Source organism: Gymnodraco acuticeps, unplaced genomic scaffold, assembly GCF_902827175.1.
Source record: "Gymnodraco acuticeps unplaced genomic scaffold, fGymAcu1.1, whole genome shotgun sequence".
Taxonomy (NCBI): Eukaryota; Metazoa; Chordata; class Actinopteri; order Perciformes; family Bathydraconidae; genus Gymnodraco; species Gymnodraco acuticeps.
The window spans coordinates 2,684,836-2,702,847 of record NW_022990391.1 but is presented as its reverse complement, the minus strand read 5'-3'; the positions used below and the strand labels follow the sequence as shown (position 1 = coordinate 2,702,847).

Below are 18,012 nucleotides of genomic sequence, written 5' to 3'. Positions count from 1 at the left end.
GGTCTGCAGTTCGGTGGACTAAGGATTGCACCACTGCTTTTTGCAGATGATGTGGTTCTGATGGCTTCATCGGTCTGTGACCTTCAGCACTCACTGGATCGGTTTGCAACCGAGTGTGAAGCGGCTGGGATGAGGATCAGCACCTCCAAATCTGAGGCCATGGTTCTCAGCAGGAAACCGATGGACTGTCCACTCCAAGTAGGGAATAAGTCCTCACCCCAAGTGAAGGAGTTCAAGTATCTCGGGGTCTTGTTCTCGAGTTACATTACATTGCATTTAGCTGACACTTTTGTCCAAAGCGACTTACAATAAGTACATTCGACCAGGAAGACACAACCTTGAAGAAAACAGAATCATATAAGTACATCAGGTTTCATAGAGCCAAACATTTCAAGTGCTACTCAACTGGCTTTAGGTAAGCCAGTCCTTTATTAGTATAAAAGTGCTTCGTTAATAGTTCTAACGCTCGAAGTGGAGTCGAAAGAGATGAGTTTTCAGTTTGCGCTGGAAGATGTGCAAGCTATCTGCTGTCCTGATGTCAATGGGGAGCTCATTCCACCATCTTGGAGCGAGGACAGCAAACCCACGTGTTTTTGCCGATGGGAACTTGGGTCCCCCTCGCAGCGAGGGCGCAGCGAGTCGTTTGGCTGATGCAGAGCGTAGTGCACGCGCTGGGGTGTACGGTTTAACCATGTCCTGGATGTAGGAAGGGCCAGATCCATTCGCAGCATGGTAAGCAAGTACCAGTGTCTTGAAGTGGATTCTAGCAATTACCGGAAGCCAGTGAAGGGAGCGGAGGAGCGGAGTGGTGTGGGAAAATTTAGGAAGGTTGAAGACCAGACGAGCCGCTGCATTCTGGATGAGCTGCAGAGGTCGGATGGCACATGCAGGTAGACCAGCCAGGAGGGAGTTACAGTAGTCTAGGCGTGAGATGACGAGAGCCTGGACCAGAACCTGAGTCGCTTTCTGTGTCAGCTGGGGACGTATCTTCCTGATGTTGTAAAGCGTGTATCTGCAGCAACGGGTTGTAGCAGCGATGTTTGCAGTGAAGGACAGGTTGTTATCTAGGGTCACACCCAGATTCCTTGCAGTCTGAGTCGGGGAAACAACTGAGGTGCCGATGTTGATTGTTAGGTCAAGAGTGGGACAATCTTTTCCCGGGAGGTAGAGCAACTCAGTCTTGTCAAGGTTGAGCTTGAGGTGGTGAGCAGACATCCACTGAGAGATGTCAGCTAGGTGAGTGAGGGAACAATGGAGCGTGAGATGGACCGGAGAATCGGAGCGGTACTGCAGTCGCTTTACTGCACCGTTGTGACGAAAAGGGAGCTGAGCCAGAAGGCAAAGCTCTCTGTCTACCGGGCCATTTTCGTTCCTACCCTCACCTATGGTCATGAAGGATGGGTCATGACCGAAAGAACGAGATCGCGGATACAAGCGGCCGAGATGGGTTTTCTCCGCAGGGTAGCTGGTGTCTCCCTTAGGGATAAGGTGAGAAGTTCGGTCATCAGGGAGGGACTCGGAGTTGAGCCGCTCCTCCTTCGCGTCGAAAGGAGCCAGTTGAGGTTGTTCGGGCACCTAGTTAGGATGCCACCTGGGCGCCTCGGTGTTCCAGGCACGTCCAGCTGGGAAGAGACCAAGGGGTAGACCTAGGACCAGGTGGAGGGATTATATCTCTTCGCTAGCCTGGGAGCGCCTTGGGATCCCCCAGTCAGAGCTGGTTGATGTCGCCAGGGAAAAGAAAGTTTGGGGCTCTCTGTTGGAATTGCTACCCCCGCGACCCGACCACGGATACGCGGGAGAAGAGGGATGGATGGATGGATAGGGGAATGAGTTTCCTTTCCTTGATAAAGACAAAAATAACACATCAGGCATCATTATAACAATTGATGTATAATTAAAAAAAAGAGTAATGGCACCTTAGTCTTTCTTGAAACACTTGAAGCCACGATGACTATCATATTATGGTGGAGGCGTGTGGTGCAGTGGGTAGAGCCTTGGTGTTGGGGTCAGGGTCAGGGTCACAGGTTCAAACCCCACTGCAGTCAGCATGTCGTTGTGTCCCTGGGCAAGACACTTCATCCCAAATGGCTCCTGTGGGGATTGCCCACAGTATTGAGTATGTAAGTCGCTTTGGATAAAAGCGTCTAACAAGTAACATGTAATGTAATATTACTGAATTCAGTTTCTGTCTTTTAGGTGGTTGAAACTCGCTGTAAGAAAGTTTGCACCTCCAAGTCGGACCTTCGCTCCAATGACTTCAGCATTGTGGGATCTTTACCTCGAGACTTTGAACTTTCCAATTTTGACTGTTATGGTAAACCTGTTGAAGTATCTGGGGCCCTCAAGTCACAGAACAAAGCCAACAAGAAACCAGCACCACCCAAACCTGTCATACCTGCTGCAGCCAAACGTGTTGATCTCTATGCAAGAGCCCTCTTTCCATTCTCATTTCTCTTCTTTAATGTTGTCTACTGGTCTGTCTATCTGTGAGAGGGGGAGAAAAGGAGAATAGGGTGAAAATAAAGGGATTTGTTAACTGTAGTTTGTTACCATACTGTTATTGAAAGTATATTGACCTTGCAAATTGACTTACCTAACTATTTACTTAAAACAATCCAGAGCCATGTTTGCAGAGCTGATGACACTGCTGTGGTTGTTGGGACACAATGTAAATCAACACAACTACAAGACCTTGAGGCTGTTGACTGGAGTTCCTCTCAAACCCAGGCATTAAGTAGGCACTGCATGTTGTCTCTGATACAGCTCCTTGTGTTTAATGTGAAACAAATCCTACTTTGCTCACACCAAAACCCCTATGCTTCCCAATAGATATACATGCTTTTTCATGAAGAAAAAATAATATTGGTAACAGTTTATGTTAAAGATATAGAACTCAAAAGTGAGACAAACAAACTTAAATAAGACCTTATTCCAAAAATGTAAGAATATGCAAAGAATAAAGGAATACATATATTGTAAATGAATTTACATGAGACCTTCGTTGAGAGAGAGAGAGAATTTATTGTGTTGGTTGTGTGTGATTTAATAAAATGTTTATAATTGATTTGTTTATTTATATATCATTTGTATATTAGAATATCATTTAATTTGCAATGTTGAATGTTCAATAAAAAAAAGTTCTGTTTGAAAGAATGTACTTGAATTATTATTATCATTATGTCAGTGGTCTAAAATGGTCTTACAACGGTGCTGACAATATTATCGTTTATCGCAATAATTTCCGGGAAAATGTATCGTCCAACAAAATGAATTATCGTGACAGCTCAACAATTGTCTACACCAGGGGTCGGCAATCCTAGGCACACGTGCCACCATTGGCAGGCAATTGTTAGGAATTCTTAAACCCAGAGACCAGGATAAACTGCATTTAATTAAACAAAATAATGCGATGATATACAAATGAGATTTTGCGAGTGGAGGCTCTCTCCCCATCAGCTGTTGCCTGGCGCGTGGGGCGAGTGCTAGAGAGCGATTCTTGGCTTGCTCTTCCTGTTGTCCTCTGTGGTCTTCTCCTAATAGCTGGCGTCGACGGAGGTGTGTCCAATGCAAATCCTGTTGTATTTCTCTTTGATTTTATAATATTCTAATGTCTGTGGTTATTTAAACATTCCCTAATAACAGTATTGCAGCGTCAATAAGTGAGAGTTAAAGACAGTGTTTTTAGTGTGCAACACTATGTGTCATTTAACCTTGAATTCACTGTTTCAAAACGTAGTCTTCAGCCACATGCTAATGCTAATCTTAAATTGAAGCTATCAATATTTACTTGTCGTTGTGTGAACTTCCGGTTTTTCAGAATAAAACAGTTTTAAATTAAAAAAGTGTATTTAATTTAAATTACGCCATGTAAACATTGATTTTATTTCTTACACGGTACAGTAACCAGTGGCACACTAGGAATAAGTGTGCAAAAATATTTTAATTGTATTTTCGGATCCTGAACGAGTCTCTTCAGTTTGAGGGCAAAACAAACACATCTGGTGTTCGCTGTCTCATATTCTTGCCGTTTGGACACACACCCCCCTTCTTGCATAGAGTTCCCTCTCTGCTCCCCCTCCCCCATCAGTTTAATACACACATCTCCACACACCCTTGGCATTTTAAAGATATGCAATACCAGCAGCAGCTGGGCAGCAGATCTTAAAGCTCTGGCTGGGGTGTAGCGCTGGAGGAGTTAAGCTATATAGGCCGGAGCCAACCCATTTAGTGCTTTAAATACAAATAAAAGGATTTTAAAATCAATTCTGAACCGGACTGGAAGCCAGTGTAGTGAGGCCAGAACTGGGGTGATGTGGTCACGCTTTTTGTGGCCAGTCAGGAGACGTGCAGCTGCGTTTTGGACTAGCTGCAGGCGTTTAATTGATGCCTGGTCCATACCCACATACAGAACGTTACAATAGTCCAGTCTTGAGGTCACAAAGGTGTTAATAACCCTTTCCAGGTCTTCAAAAGATAAATACGACTTGGTTTTGGCCAATAGTCTTATTTTAAAAAAGCAGGATTTTACTACGGTGCTGACCTGCTTGTCGAATTTAAAAGTGCTATTAAAGGTCACTCCAAGGTTCAAGACAGAGGGGAGGATGTTTTTACTTAGGGAGCCCAGAATATCAACCGGAGAGGCTAGAGGTTGGGGTCCAAAACAAATTACCTCGGTCTTGCTCTCATTGAGGTTGAGGAAGTTTTTGCTCAGCCAGGATTTTAACTCTGTTAAGCAGTCCATCAACTGCTGTAGTGAGTTGACATTTGCTTTGAGAGGCAGAGAGATCTGTACATCGTCCGCGTAGCAGTGGAAGGGGATATTGTGTTTCGTGAGGATTGAACCTAGGGGCAGTATGTACAGTAAAAAGAGGATGGGGCCCAGAATTGAGCCTTGGGGGACCCCACAGGTAAGAGGGGCTTTGGCAGAGGAGAAGGCACCTAGCTGCACTAAAAAGCTACGGTCTGTCAGGTAAGACCTGAACCATGCAAGTGCAGAGCCTGTGATGCCTGCGGAATGTTCAAGCCGTGACAACAGGATGCTATGGTCCACAGTGTCAAAGGCAGCTGTCAGCTCTAACAGCACCAAGACAGCTGGGCTGCCTGAGTCGGCGGCTAGGAGCAGATCATTAAAAACTCTTAAAAGGGCTGTTTCAGTACTATGCATGGGTTTAAAGCCAGAATGAAACTTTTCATGGATGCCATGCGTGGTTAAGAAAGACTGCAGCTGGGCGTAGACTACTCGCTCCAGGGCTTTTGATAAAAAAGGTAGCTGGGAAATGGGCCTAAAATTTGCGAGAATGGAGGGGTCAAGATTTTTCTTTTTAAGTAGTGGCTTGACTACGGCATGTTTGAAGGCAGCTGGGACACATCCTGAGCTAAGAGAGGTGTTTATAAGTAATAAAATACTTGCTCCAACTGATTCGAAGATGTCTCTGAGAAGGCGAGAGGGAATGCTGTCTGAGGTGCAGTTTGTCGGCCGCAGGTGCATGACTACATCCGAGAGAGAGAAGAGAGGGATACAGGATCAAAGTGGTCGAGGACAGCAGGGCACAGAAAGGGAACAGAATCTGGGGTAGCACTAGTGTGGGCTAGCCTAAGAGCAGATACTTTTTCAATAAAAAATGTAAGAAACGTATCACAGAGAGTAGTCGATGGCACAATTGGAGAAACATCACAGGGATTAATGATCGAGTTGAGGACATTAAAAAGAACCTGAGGTTTATGGCTGTTTTTGGAGATTAACAGAGAAATGTGCTGTGTTTTGGCTGCTTTGACTGCCGTCTGGCAGTCAGCTAGGCAAGCACGAAGGATTTCTAGGGAGACATGGAGTTTTTCCATTTTCTCTCTGCACGCCTGCAAGCGCGTCTGAGAGCACAAGTACAGTCATTGAGCCACGGCTCTGAGAGAATGTTGGTGCGTCTAAGCGTAAAAGGAGCAACAGAATAGAGTATTTGGGTACATGTCGAGTCAAACATGGAGATAAGCTCATCAGCACTAAAAGCACAGTTCATCTCTAATTTACAGATCAGAGAAGCATTAAAAACATCAGAAAACTGTGAGGCAGTCAAGGGGTTAATCGAACGCAGACGGCGCGCATGGGCACGTGATTCGACTCCTGCGGAGGGGATCGAGGTTGTAAACAGAACCGGTAAATGGTCTGAGATACGCGTTGCTGCACAGATTTCATCCACAGAGACAGACAGTCCAAATGATAATACTAAATCTAAGGTGTGTCCTTTTTCGTGTGTTGGGCCAGCCACGGACTGAACGAGACCAAAAGAATCAAGGAGATTTAAAAAGTCCCTAACCAGAGGTTTTGACTCGCAACACACATGAACATTGAAGTCTCCGCAGATCAAGATACGATCATATTTCACCATGATCCCGGACAGAAAGTCAGAAAAGTCATTTATGAAATCCTATTCCCCTCCCTGCGCAGAGTATAGGTGAGGCCGGGTTCAGTTCAAAAAGCTGCAACTCTTAAGCCCCACGGACCCGAGCTCGGGTCCGAAAATGCTATATGTAGCAACAGTGCTATATCTGAAGTGTCATTCATGAAACTATTAATACCCATCTGACCGGAGGAAACTTGGCTAACTGACGATACGAAAAAAAAAACGTTTTTCGAAAAATAAGTCTCACAAGAAGCCTCTAAATGAGCCCATGGCAAAAACGGGCAATTGCTATTTCTGCTCATAACTCACAAAAACGATCATTTATAATTCATACTTTCTGCACAAACAACACATTTTCTGAAAGCTGAGATTCCACAGATTCCATGGGTATACACCCCATCACTACAGGCACAACAACAACCGAGCTAGCAGCCAGAACATAGCAAGTAAACAATATCAGTTTTCAAATCCATGACAATAATTAGGTCTTACCTTGGCTGTTTTGTGATCAAAAGTTGTGTTCAAAGGAATAAAAACGCTGCTCAGGGTTAATCCAATGTCTCTTGTCACTTTAAAATTATTACTGATAAACAATCCTTTCATTCACTGCAGAAGAGTAGGTCCAACGATTAACAGTCCGTGGCTTCAGCTGCGGGAGATGCAGTTTACGCATAGCTCCCCCCCCGCAGGCGTAACGTATTTACGTATTTTGAAACTGCCACTCGATTTGATTGGCTCTAACGATTCAAAAAAGGTGTCAATCACCCAAATCGACCAATGGGTTCCAGAGATAGGATCTTGCGTAAGTATAAATAAAGGCAGTATAGCTGGTTTACGCACAGCCCACTCTTTTTACGCAGCCTAGCATAGCATAGCATAGCATAGCATAGCATGTCCCGTCGCGACAGGAGAGCAGAGAACGGCAGATCGATCAGCGAAACAGCAGGATTTGTTTTCTTTGTCTTCATTGTAACAATGGCAGCCAGAAAGAAGACTTTTTTGTCCGTCGAGGAGGCATTGGACATCGTATTTCAGGACTCTCCGTCGGAAGATAGTGATCTCGTCACGCATAAAGGGGACAGTAATGACTGTGATTATGAACCTCCGTCACCGGAAAGGTATGTAATCTCTGTTTGTATCTATTACTTATGTATTTGGTGTAAGAGTATTCATCTGTTTTTATCTTTTTGTTATTCATTTGGTGTAAGAGTGTATTCATCTATAGTAATTTCACACACGTGACAATAACACGACGGCATCCATCTTGTGATATAATGTTCTTTCACACACTCAACAACAAACAAAGAAGATGGATGCCGTTTCTTGTTCTTGTTGTTGAAATAAACAAGACATATATACGGTGGCCCTGAAGTGCAAGACACCACAGCATTTCACAAAACACAACAGCATTTCACAAAACACGACAGCATTTCACAAAACACAACAGCATTTCACAAAACACAACAGCATTTCAGAAAACACAACAGCATTTCACAAAACACAACAGCATTTCACAAAACACAACAGCATTTCAGAAAACACAACAGCATTTCACAAAACACAACAGCATTTCACAAAACACGACAGCATTTCACAAAACACGACAGCATTTCACAAAACACAACAGCATTTCACAAAACACAACAGCATTTCAGAAAACACAACAGCATTTCACAAAACACAACAGCATTTCACAAAACACAACAGCATTTCACAAAACACGACAGCATTTCACAAAACACGACAGCATTTCACAAAACACAACAGCATTTCACAAAACACAACAGCATTTCAGAAAACACAACAGCATTTCACATTGGACGGAAAGGGTATTCCTTTATGGAGAACATTTCTTGTTTGTGATTGGACAGAGCCAGCCAGAGAAGCACTGCTGTGATTGGTTGTTTTTGCTGCCAGTCAAGAGAAATGTTGCTTCGTCATTGGTCAGCGACCGAAAGTCTAGAATATTTTAAGGCACTTGGCGGTTTTACTCATAGACTGTATACTTTTTACTTTTTACTCTGCGTGTTTTCGCCCATTGCGCGCGCGACTTCTGACTCTGAAGTTATGTATTGTCCGCGTTGTGGGAAGACATTTCAGTCACTTCAACATTTTTGCAGTTCTTGTGGACAGTTATTGGCTGCATTAGAAGAAACTAAACATGAACCGGACTTCAGTGGCCCGATTCCAGGTAAAACATCAACTCAAACTGTGTAACAATGCTCTGTAAAACCTTTAAGCCTGTCTCGTGATTCATGTTTGAACCATAGACATAAGGTTTGAACTCATACTCGCATATAATGTGAATGCAAATAAATAACCCAGGCTAACTTCAGCTTGGTTATCATAACATTGTTTTTCTCTGTTTGTGTAACGTTAGCTGCTGCCCCAAAAATGCCATCCCTGAAAACTTTCCTCGAGTACAGAAGTAAGAAGTCAGACGAAAGGCTTAATTTCTCTTGCCAGAAGAGAAAAGTGAAGAAGAAAGAACAGACAAGTAAAGTACAGGTAGCCAATATGGGAGAGGAAGTGCTGGAAGATATGGTTTACTAGGCAAGAAAGATGGTACCTGTTTTAGGTGATAAAATAATTACTTTTACTGTGTTACAATTGGACAGCTCAGATTTATTAGTAAATCATGATTAAAGGGAAAAATGTGTGTCTGAAAATTACATCATGTATGTGGTTAACTCTAAAACGTCTTGGTCATGGTCAGCTAAGTTCAAAAAGATGCACTAGCAGGTTTGGTTTAAGAAGTTGTTGTATTTAGTCGTGTAAAATCTTCTTGGTTATCCGCATTTGTCAAACATCACCATGGTTGAGAATATATAAGTTATAAGCAGGCCTATGTGATGTATCCAAGTGATGGTAAAGCGTCTTCATCCTTTTTTTTTGTAACTGGACAACTTTCTAGAAATCGTTTAATTAAAAATAATGTATTACATCCGTTTCTGCTATGAATTGCATAAAAGGGAATAGCCATTTTAGCAGTGTTTTTGTTATTGGCATTTTATGTTTGTTTGTCTGTTTGCCAATCAGGGAAGAATAATGGTAGATTTGACTTGTACATACATACATACATACATACATACATACATGCATGCCTGTATGTATATTGTTGTATAGTGTTTTTCTCTAAGCATTTTCTGCTACACAGGGTCTGCACACTTATCTGAGATATTACAGCACATAATGACTTGTATAATAATAGTTACTATCCACTGTTAATTGTGTGATTTCATGTAACAAGTTTTTATTTATTTTATTTAACCTTTATTTAACCAGATAAAAGCATTGAGATAGAATCTGATTTGCAAGTTGATTACACCTAATTTATTTTCATTGCACAGATAAATATTGGAATCATGTCTCTTCAAAAGAACATCATGAAACCTGTCAGAGGGAAAACTCTTCCACTGATTCTGGATCCTGACACTGACGCAGCTGGGTTGCATGGATTGGCAGTCAAGAAGATGACTGACTTTAATTCGGATATGGATGAGGGCCCCTATGTCCTCATTTACCCAGACACATCAGAAGTAATTAATATTCCTGGTACTTCAACGCCATTTAATCTGAGAGAGTATAACATGGAAATAGGGAAGACCTACAACCGAATTGCTCTCTTTATATGTCTTGAATCTGATTATGACAAAGGTAAGTCCTTTTTTTCAGGCTATGCAGATTTAATTTCAGGTTGGTCAGCAATCAAAATGTCACTCACAAGCTGCTTTACCATAGGTGAACAACAAGATGCATCAGACTCTGATCGGGAAGTCTTCGTGAGACGCAACAGAGGGACTGAGGTTGACCTTGCTGACACACACACACACACACACACCAGTGTGTGTGTGTGTGTGTGTGTGTGTGTGTGTGTGTGTGTGTGTGTGTGTGTGTGTGTGTGTGTGTGTGTGTGTGTGTGTGTGTGTGTGTGTGTGTGTGTGTGTGTGTGTGTGTGTGTGTGTGTGTGTGTGTAAACCAGATGTAATGTATGTGGTTATTAAGCTGTCTTTCTTTATGTATTTTCTGTCTTACTGCCTTACTTCCAACGTGACTCTTGTGTGCACTTTGTCTTCAAAAAAAGGCGCATCATTTCCAAATGAATTCAGATACTTCATAAGAGTTTGTAGAAAGTTTGGACACACACAAGCAGATCAACTTTTTATGTCAATTTCCCAACCAAAAGGTGCATAATTTTTTCAAGTGAATTCACATAAAATGGCTAAAAAAAAGTCTGGCGACACATGCAGCATTTACAGATCAAGTAAGGTCACTGGGGCTGCACAATGAATACTTTTTTTACTGTATTTTTCAGCCCTGGGAACCTGAGCATGAAAGTACTCCAAAAAGCACTGCAGAGAAAACAAGGTAAAAGGTTCATTCTTGGCACTGTGTATTATAAACCTTTGGAGAAATGCAGTGGTGACTTACTCTTTAAAGGGTTTTGACTGCATTTGTTGGACCCGTTATCAGAGTTAATCTCTTTGACTACATGATGTGAATATCTCTTATTTCGTGTGCAACCAAACGTTTAATTTTTGTATTGTAAGTATGCTAATACAGCTGCATTTCAGGTGTTACCTGCATCACTATACATACATATAAATAATTGATATATATATATATATATATACACAACAAATATATTAAAAAAAAGACAGTTACATGACATGTTAATGTAATAAAATAACAATCAACAAAAGGGGGAAAATGAAAGAAAAATAGCAAAAAGAAAATAACCATGTGAACCAAGGTTATTGATTTCATTAAGGTTAATGTTCTATATATTTAGAAAATGTTGTTATTATTGTTATTATTCCTCCTTGGCCACAATCTACTATCCTAAGATTCCTAATACAATTTTAGGAAATTATATCCCAAAAAACACAATGTATGGAATTTGTCTGCACCACAAGCCAATTATAAATGTAGTACTTAAATCGAAATGCATTAATTGGACTGGATTAAAAAAACGTGTTAATGTCAGTCATGGCAAATACTCGTACATTAATTCTGTATTTCTTTGTTTCTTTTCTTTTTTCTCTCTGTCCTCCTCCCTCACTTTCTTCCATCCTTCTTTCCTTCAAACGGCTCTTCCAGGGCATCATATCAGAGTGAAAAGGAAGAGGTAGGGTATTTGTGCTGTTTCCTTCCTTATAATCCATGTAAAACATTTAAGTTAAAAGAAATAAACATTTAAAAAATTCCTTTTTGGTAAAACTATTACATTAGACATTTAATGTATTATTGCGTTTTTAAACTATGTAATATTGTGATTTGTTCACATGTATGCTAAAATGTTAATCTCAAATCAGATACTCATTTCGGACACTGATGACCCCAATGAGGGCACTTCTCAAAGTTGGAGGAACACTGCTACAAGGTATTGACTTGAGCCACTGATCTGTATTCATATTATTACACAAGACAGAGACCCTACACTAATGATTCATGATTAGTGTTCCAGATACCTCTTCCAACATGACTGCTGTGAGGTCCACTGTCAACCCATTGTACAGGTAATGTTTAGTTTAACCTTGGTTGCTACATTGCAAGGTTGCAACGTTCACCATGCAAGATTCAAGGTGTAGAATAAAGTGTTGTGCACCATTGTTTTCATAACATTTGTTTTTTTGCAGCACATACACACAGTTGTATGCTCCCATTGCAATTGATGAAGATGAGGACGGGAGTCAAGATTTCAATGTTGTGCCCATAAGCGCTGACCCTGCAAAGGAAGCTGTGTAAGTTGTAATTGTATTGGCTCTAATCTTTGAATGGAAAACTTGTGTGGTATTGGAGGTCAAGGTAACATTAGAAGAAACATTTCAATCACATTTGATGTAACATACAAAAAACAGTGTTATAGTATTTAAAGTCCCTTTTCCAGAGTCTGTACTAGAACATTATTTGATATGCTTAATTGTATTCTGTTATCTATTTATGTCGTTTAAGGGACACAAGTATATCTGCAGCCCATATTATTGAAAACTTAGCAGATGCCATAGACCACAACACTGTCAGCAGATTCAACATAACTTGCACAAATGTTTGGGATGGAGCTGTCAGAGGGTTCAGACGTTCAACCTTCTGTGAAAAGTCTGACTTGCTTGTGAGGTTCACGGATGATGCAGGCTCTGTGGAAGAAGGAATAGACGCAGGTGGACCAAGGCGAGAATTTCTGACACTCCTCATGAGCTTTTTGCAGTCTCGGCCTATTTTTGAGGGACCTCCACAGAGTCGGTACTTGGTGTACAATGCTGCAGGTTTGTTGTCAGACCAGCCCTTGCATAGTTGGATTTAATCATAATTATTCTCCATAGATCATGTGACAGAGCTCAAGTATGGTAATAGTTACTATGTCAACGGGAGGAATAATATACTGAAGTATTATTTATTTTAGCAGTTTTAATGTAACTTTGTGAATACGTGGGTAGATAAAGGTCCCCTGTGGAGTTTTTAGCTCTAGTAGGGTTATGTGGCAGTTATTTTATGACTGGGCCCCTGTTCTGTCCCACATCAACATGGGAACGCTGCAAGACACATATTTCAATGATCTACCAGTATCAGAAATGCACCAGCATAGACATGAAAGAGACTGCGAGTCTGTACAAATTGATGTAAACATTGTTTAGCTTTGTACATTTTTTTATATGCTACATTCAATTCTGATTATTTGTGAGTTTAAAAGTAACACTTAAATGCCAATACGCGTTTGATATATAGTAGGTATCACAGACTACCTTTAATGTAAACATTCATTTTGTTTATTACAAGAAAACTCCACAGGGAACATTTTTACATGTGCTTTACAGACAGGGAAAGTAGCTATCAATTTGTAAAATCGTTATCTATGAGAAAGAATGAGTTCAACTATAATTTGCTTGTAAAGCTGCAAATATTATGAAGCTTCATTTTTCCGTAACATCTCATGAAGACAACTCTAAATATAGTTAGTTAAATACGTTCTGATTATTAAAGGTACATAATTTGTTTTGGCAATATGATGTACTGTACTGTAATTACATTTAGTTTCCACCATCTGTATCCCCCCCCAGCAATCAGGGAGGATGAATATTTCATGGCAGGGAAGATGATAGCCGTGTCCATTGTTCATGGAGGACCAGGCCCACATTTTCTTTCAAGGGACCTGGTGAACCACATAGCTGGACAGCCTAGTTTCTGTGCACATGTGACGGATGTGACAGATGATGAGATAGGGAGAGCTCTCAGTGAGGTATTGCAATAAACTACACCAGTCAGTCATAAATTGGTTATTTTTTTTAAATGCTAAGAAGCACAGTACTTTTGTTTAAGTGTACAGAAAAGCCCCTTATTCAAAAGACTGTGCAGAACATCTGAAATGCTCAAAAACAAATTTAGAGTATTCCTTTTTTTAAACATTGACAGTCGTTCAACTACTTTTGACATGTTTTTTTTTTCTTTTGTCCAATATCTATTATAATAATTTGCCGTTATGTGAATATCTTTGATGGTGTGTGTTTTCCATTTAGATTGAGTTGGCACATTCTCTGAAGTCTCTGCAAGATGTGTTACTGAAACACAGCTCCATGCTTCAGACTGCTGGCTGCTTCAGGCATGTCAGCTCCGTTGAAGAAAAACACACTGTGGTGGCAGAATACCTTACCTGGTACACCATCGGCAGGAATCACAGTGTAATTGAAAGGTAATGATAGGTGCTTTTAATTAAAGGAATTTAATGTTGATTGAGGCCATATTAAAACATCCTTATTACCGCTGCTGCTGATGCTACTTTTACTCTACTTACTTATAATATTAAGTATTGGTCAAGTTCAGACAATGATTTGAAAATTGTTGCTGTCTAAACGTTATGAAAATAAATGTTTCATAGTAATATACAGTATCATGTTATTGTTTTCACAGTATTTAAATACTACTTAGAGATGTATAACCCTTAAAATTGCATATGTTTTACTGCCTGTAACAATTCACTGTATTCTTGAACAGATTCAAAGATGGACTGGCTAGCCTAAACTTTTTGGATGCCCTTTGCCAACATCCGAGTGTACTGGCTCCAGTGCTGTGTCATACGGACAAGAGGCTGACTTCAGTTGAAGTGGAACGACTCTTCTTACCACAGCTCAGTCCAGCAGGGAGCAACAGGAGGACTACAGAAACCGTGGCACTCAGCTTCTGGGCAGACTATCTGATGGACTGTGAAGGTTTGTACAGTAAAATACTGTTCGGATCAGAATAGGATCTGCTGTTATTATATGAATGTTAATGTGTTTAATGACAGCTCTTTGTTTCACAGAACAAGGACCAGTGTCACTGGAGGAGTTATTCATGTTCATCACCGGCCTGAAGACGGAACCTCCTGCAGGAATGACACCCCATCCATGTGTCACGTTTTCACAGGAGACTATCTATCCCATGGCAAACACCATAACACTTCCACTACTAGGAACGTACGCTAGTTTCAAAGCCAATATGGACTTTGGCATCCAAAACTCCCCAGGTTTTGGATGTCTGGGAAATGGTAAAAGAAAAGGGGTAGAACACCATCACTGCAATATAGCTTTTTGGAGTTTTATAAACGTGTAGAGTTCCTCATGTTTGAGGAAAAATATGTTTCATACAGCGGTTTCAGAGTTTTCTTTAGACGTCTAAAAAGACAACGTTATTAGTAGTGCTAATATATGTTTAAGGAAAACAATACTGTTTTGCAGCGTTTTCACAAGAATAAACGTTTATTTTCTTAAATGCAAATAAATCACTGTTTCCCAAATCCTCAAATGTCTTGTGCCAACTCTGTTAAGGCTCACGGCTGCCCAACTGAAGGTACTGTCCCATTCACAGCCCAGCTATTCCCTTCAGTGTAATCAACAGCTGGGATGCTGCTTGCCAGGTATCTGGATGTTGAAGTCCATATTGTTGCATTGCCTGCTGAAAATAGTCATTGATGTCCGGATCACCACATGGATCTTCTGTCTGATGCCCGTCTTGAAAAATGTGGGTTGATGCTTCATCCAGAGCAAAGCCACAGTCCCGTGACCCAAACCTATAAAGCAGTTATTATAATGATGCTTGAGGAGAGATGCTTGGCAGCAAAGTATGAGAATACTTTATCACAACGACACACTTATGTTATGTAAACTAAATACTCTGAAATGTTAGTTTTTGAAACTATGTCATGATGTGTTTTGTGGCCATCTTGGTTATTATTATTATTAGTGTGGTGTAAGCCTCTATGGGTGTAAGCTCATATTTCCCATTTTATTTGTTTATGGTGTGGCAGAAATACACTTATGTAATACAATACTGTTCATGAAATGTGTATTAACTACAAAATATAAACAATTTACCTGTGAGGTAGTGAATACAGCTCATTAGGAATTCCACCCGGACAAGAGGCAAGTCTGGAGGGCCGGATTCTGTGCCTGTTCCAAAGGTGAACACATTCAACCAGGTCTGCCTGAAGAACTGTCATGAAACAGAACCGTAGAAGGCACTGGTGCTCATGGGTGCCATTGAAGTGTCCGTGGTCTCTTAGATCAGCAAATAGACCCATCCAGAACTGAGTCCTTGGGATAAACAGGATGTTTTGTTATACACAAATGACCCTATACACAAATATGATGTGGACTACTTATACTTTACTCATAATTTATTCACATTTGCCTCTTTACACTTACACCTAACAAAATGTATACATTTAGCTTATTATAGACAAAGGTCTACTTAGCCTATGTAACTTTGTAATTGTTCTTTAAAACAGGCCTAAATAATGTATTTTTACAGTCGGGCATCGAGCTGGGAAAACAATATTATTTGATACAGTATCCACAACGATACTAACTCTGGCATTGGGCAGCACGAAACAACTCATGTCCATTCTTACTTAAGTGTATTGGTGCCATACTAGACAAAGTAAGACATACCTTTGTTTTCTGAATATTGACCACCAGGACTCGATCCGCTGGTTGCTCATAGAAGACCCAAACATGTGGCTTTTGTCACCAGCGTAGCAATCACTGTGGTCGTGACGAAGAGTGCACTGGGCAGAGGCCATTAACCCATTCTCTGTTCCACAGTCTGTGCGCAGTCTCATGGGAATAACGCCAACATTTCTGATACAGTCAATAAAGTAGTTTTTTATCACTTCTGGGTTCTTGTTTGTTGGTCCACATTTGAGCCACATGATTTTGCGGGAGAACCCGTCTATACAGCCAGATATCCCAATGCCAAACGGTTTCAATTTGTCATATCCATCTACGTGCCACACATAATTTGGACCCATAGAGTGGTACGTGCGTCTGACAAACCTACGGCGTGTCCGCGACAATGTTCCGAGTGGGTTCAGTTCACGAAGCATTCTCATTACCGTCTCCCTTTTAACATGGAGTCCATGTTTCTGCTTTAATGTCAGCCACATAGTTCGATAGCCAAACATTTGTCCAGGTCCCCGCAGCTCTGAGAAGATGGCCCTCCTGACTTCACTTATAGACGAGTAGTCACCCCGTCTCCTCAGTCCTAACTCTTTCAACCGCGCTTTCAGGTTTCTAAGGGACATGTTGATGTCGTGATGGGTTGAAAGCATGTCGAGGATAACATCGTATGTATATCCTTCGTTAAAATATTCCCTTAAGATTTCCATCTCTTCTTCCATTCTTTCCAACTCAGTTTAAAATTTGTGAATAAACAGTTTAACAGTATCAAACAGGAAATACTGGTGCTGTCGGCCGGGTGCTGACCAATCACGAAGCGTAATTTCTTGACTGGCTGCAAAAACAACCAATCACAGCAGTGCTTCTCTGGCTGGCTCTGTCCAATCACAAACAAGAAGTGTTCTCCATAAAGGAATACCCTTTCCGTCCAATGTGAAATGCTGTGGTGTTTCTGAAATGCTGTGGTGTTTTCTGAAATGCTGCGGTGTTTTGTGAAATGCTGTTGTGTTTTGTGAAATGCTGTTGTGTTTTGTGAAATGCTGTCGTGTTTTGTGAAATGCTGTCGTGTTTTGTGAAATGCTGTCGTGTTTTGTGAAATGCTGTCGTGTTTTCTGAAATGCTGTCGTGTTTTGTGAAATGCTGTTGTGTTTTGTGAAATGCTGTTGTGTTTTGTGAAATGCTGTTGTGTTTTGTGAAATGCTGTTGTGTTTTGTGAAATGCTGTTGTGTTTTCTGAAATGCTGTTGTGTTTTGTGAAATGCTGTTGTGTTTTGTGAAATGCTGTCGTGTTTTGCACTTCAGGGCCACCGTACATATACATGTTGAATTTAACACGGTATTACATTTCATTTAGCTGACGCTTTTATCCAAAGCGACTTACAATTATTACTTATATTATATATATATACACACATAATATCTATATACTAATGCTGTCAAAATTATCGCGTTAACGGCGGTAATTCATTTTTTGAATTAATTGAGTTAAAATATTTAACGCATTTAACGCATGTGCAGAATGGCCCGCCCCATACATCCCTTCAGTGGCAGTGCCAGGATATGGCTGGGGTAGGCTACACCCATACCAATAAATGGCTTAGCCCCACCATGAAAAATGATGTTAAAATAAGCAAAATAAAGTCCGCCAACTCGCGCCGAGAATTGCACAGACAGCAGTTAGTAAGATTG

General features: G+C 40.9%; 3 protein-coding genes across 3 annotated transcripts in view; 2 read left to right on the top strand and 1 right to left on the bottom strand.

Moving 5' to 3' along the window:
* The window catches only part of LOC117551569 (glycine receptor subunit beta-like), a gene marked incomplete at its 5' end in the record, with an annotated part of 89,816 nt that extends 86,663 nt beyond the window's left edge, over positions 1-3,153 (top strand). The window contains 1 exon segment of the mRNA XM_034224479.1: positions 2,197-3,153. Within this exon segment, the coding sequence (XP_034080370.1) occupies positions 2,197-2,490 (294 nt within the window).
* Positions 3,154-8,316: 5,163 nt separating this feature from the next.
* On the top strand, positions 8,317-15,168 carry LOC117551567 (G2/M phase-specific E3 ubiquitin-protein ligase-like). Its single transcript, XM_034224476.1, has 11 exons — positions 8,317-8,586; positions 10,711-10,763; positions 11,496-11,523; positions 11,711-11,778; positions 11,855-11,914; positions 12,035-12,139; positions 12,351-12,661; positions 13,454-13,632; positions 13,910-14,082; positions 14,385-14,599; positions 14,692-15,168. The coding sequence occupies exons 1-11, from the start codon at positions 8,557-8,559 to the stop codon at positions 14,979-14,981; spliced, it is 1,512 nt and encodes a 503-aa protein (XP_034080367.1). The 5' UTR covers positions 8,317-8,556; the 3' UTR covers positions 14,982-15,168.
* On the bottom strand, positions 15,109-17,129 carry LOC117551568. Its single transcript, XM_034224477.1, has 3 exons — positions 16,319-17,129; positions 15,743-15,961; positions 15,109-15,438 (listed from the first exon to the last, which is right to left on the bottom strand). Exons 1-3 carry the CDS (start codon positions 17,044-17,046, stop codon positions 15,231-15,233), a joined length of 1,155 nt encoding a protein of 384 aa, XP_034080368.1. The 5' UTR covers positions 17,047-17,129; the 3' UTR covers positions 15,109-15,230.
* Positions 17,130-18,012: the final 883 nt, after the last annotated feature.

Excerpts from the sequence above, each read along its gene's own strand:
- LOC117551568 (XM_034224477.1), bottom strand. The coding sequence starts at position 17,046 with ATGGAAGAAGAGATGGAAATCTTAAGGGAATATTTTAACGAAGGATAT. Across the intron at positions 15,962-16,318 it reads TCAATATTCAGAAAACAAAG|GACTCAGTTCTGGATGGGTC; the intron begins GTATGTCTTACT and ends GTTTATCCCAAG. Across the intron at positions 15,439-15,742 it reads CTGTATTCACTACCTCACAG|GTTTGGGTCACGGGACTGTG; the intron begins GTAAATTGTTTA and ends ACTGCTTTATAG.
- LOC117551567 (XM_034224476.1), top strand. The coding sequence starts at position 8,557 with ATGAACCGGACTTCAGTGGCCCGATTCCAG. Across the intron at positions 11,524-11,710 it reads ATCAGAGTGAAAAGGAAGAG|ATACTCATTTCGGACACTGA; the intron begins GTAGGGTATTTG and ends ATCTCAAATCAG. Across the intron at positions 13,633-13,909 it reads TAGGGAGAGCTCTCAGTGAG|ATTGAGTTGGCACATTCTCT; the intron begins GTATTGCAATAA and ends TTTTCCATTTAG.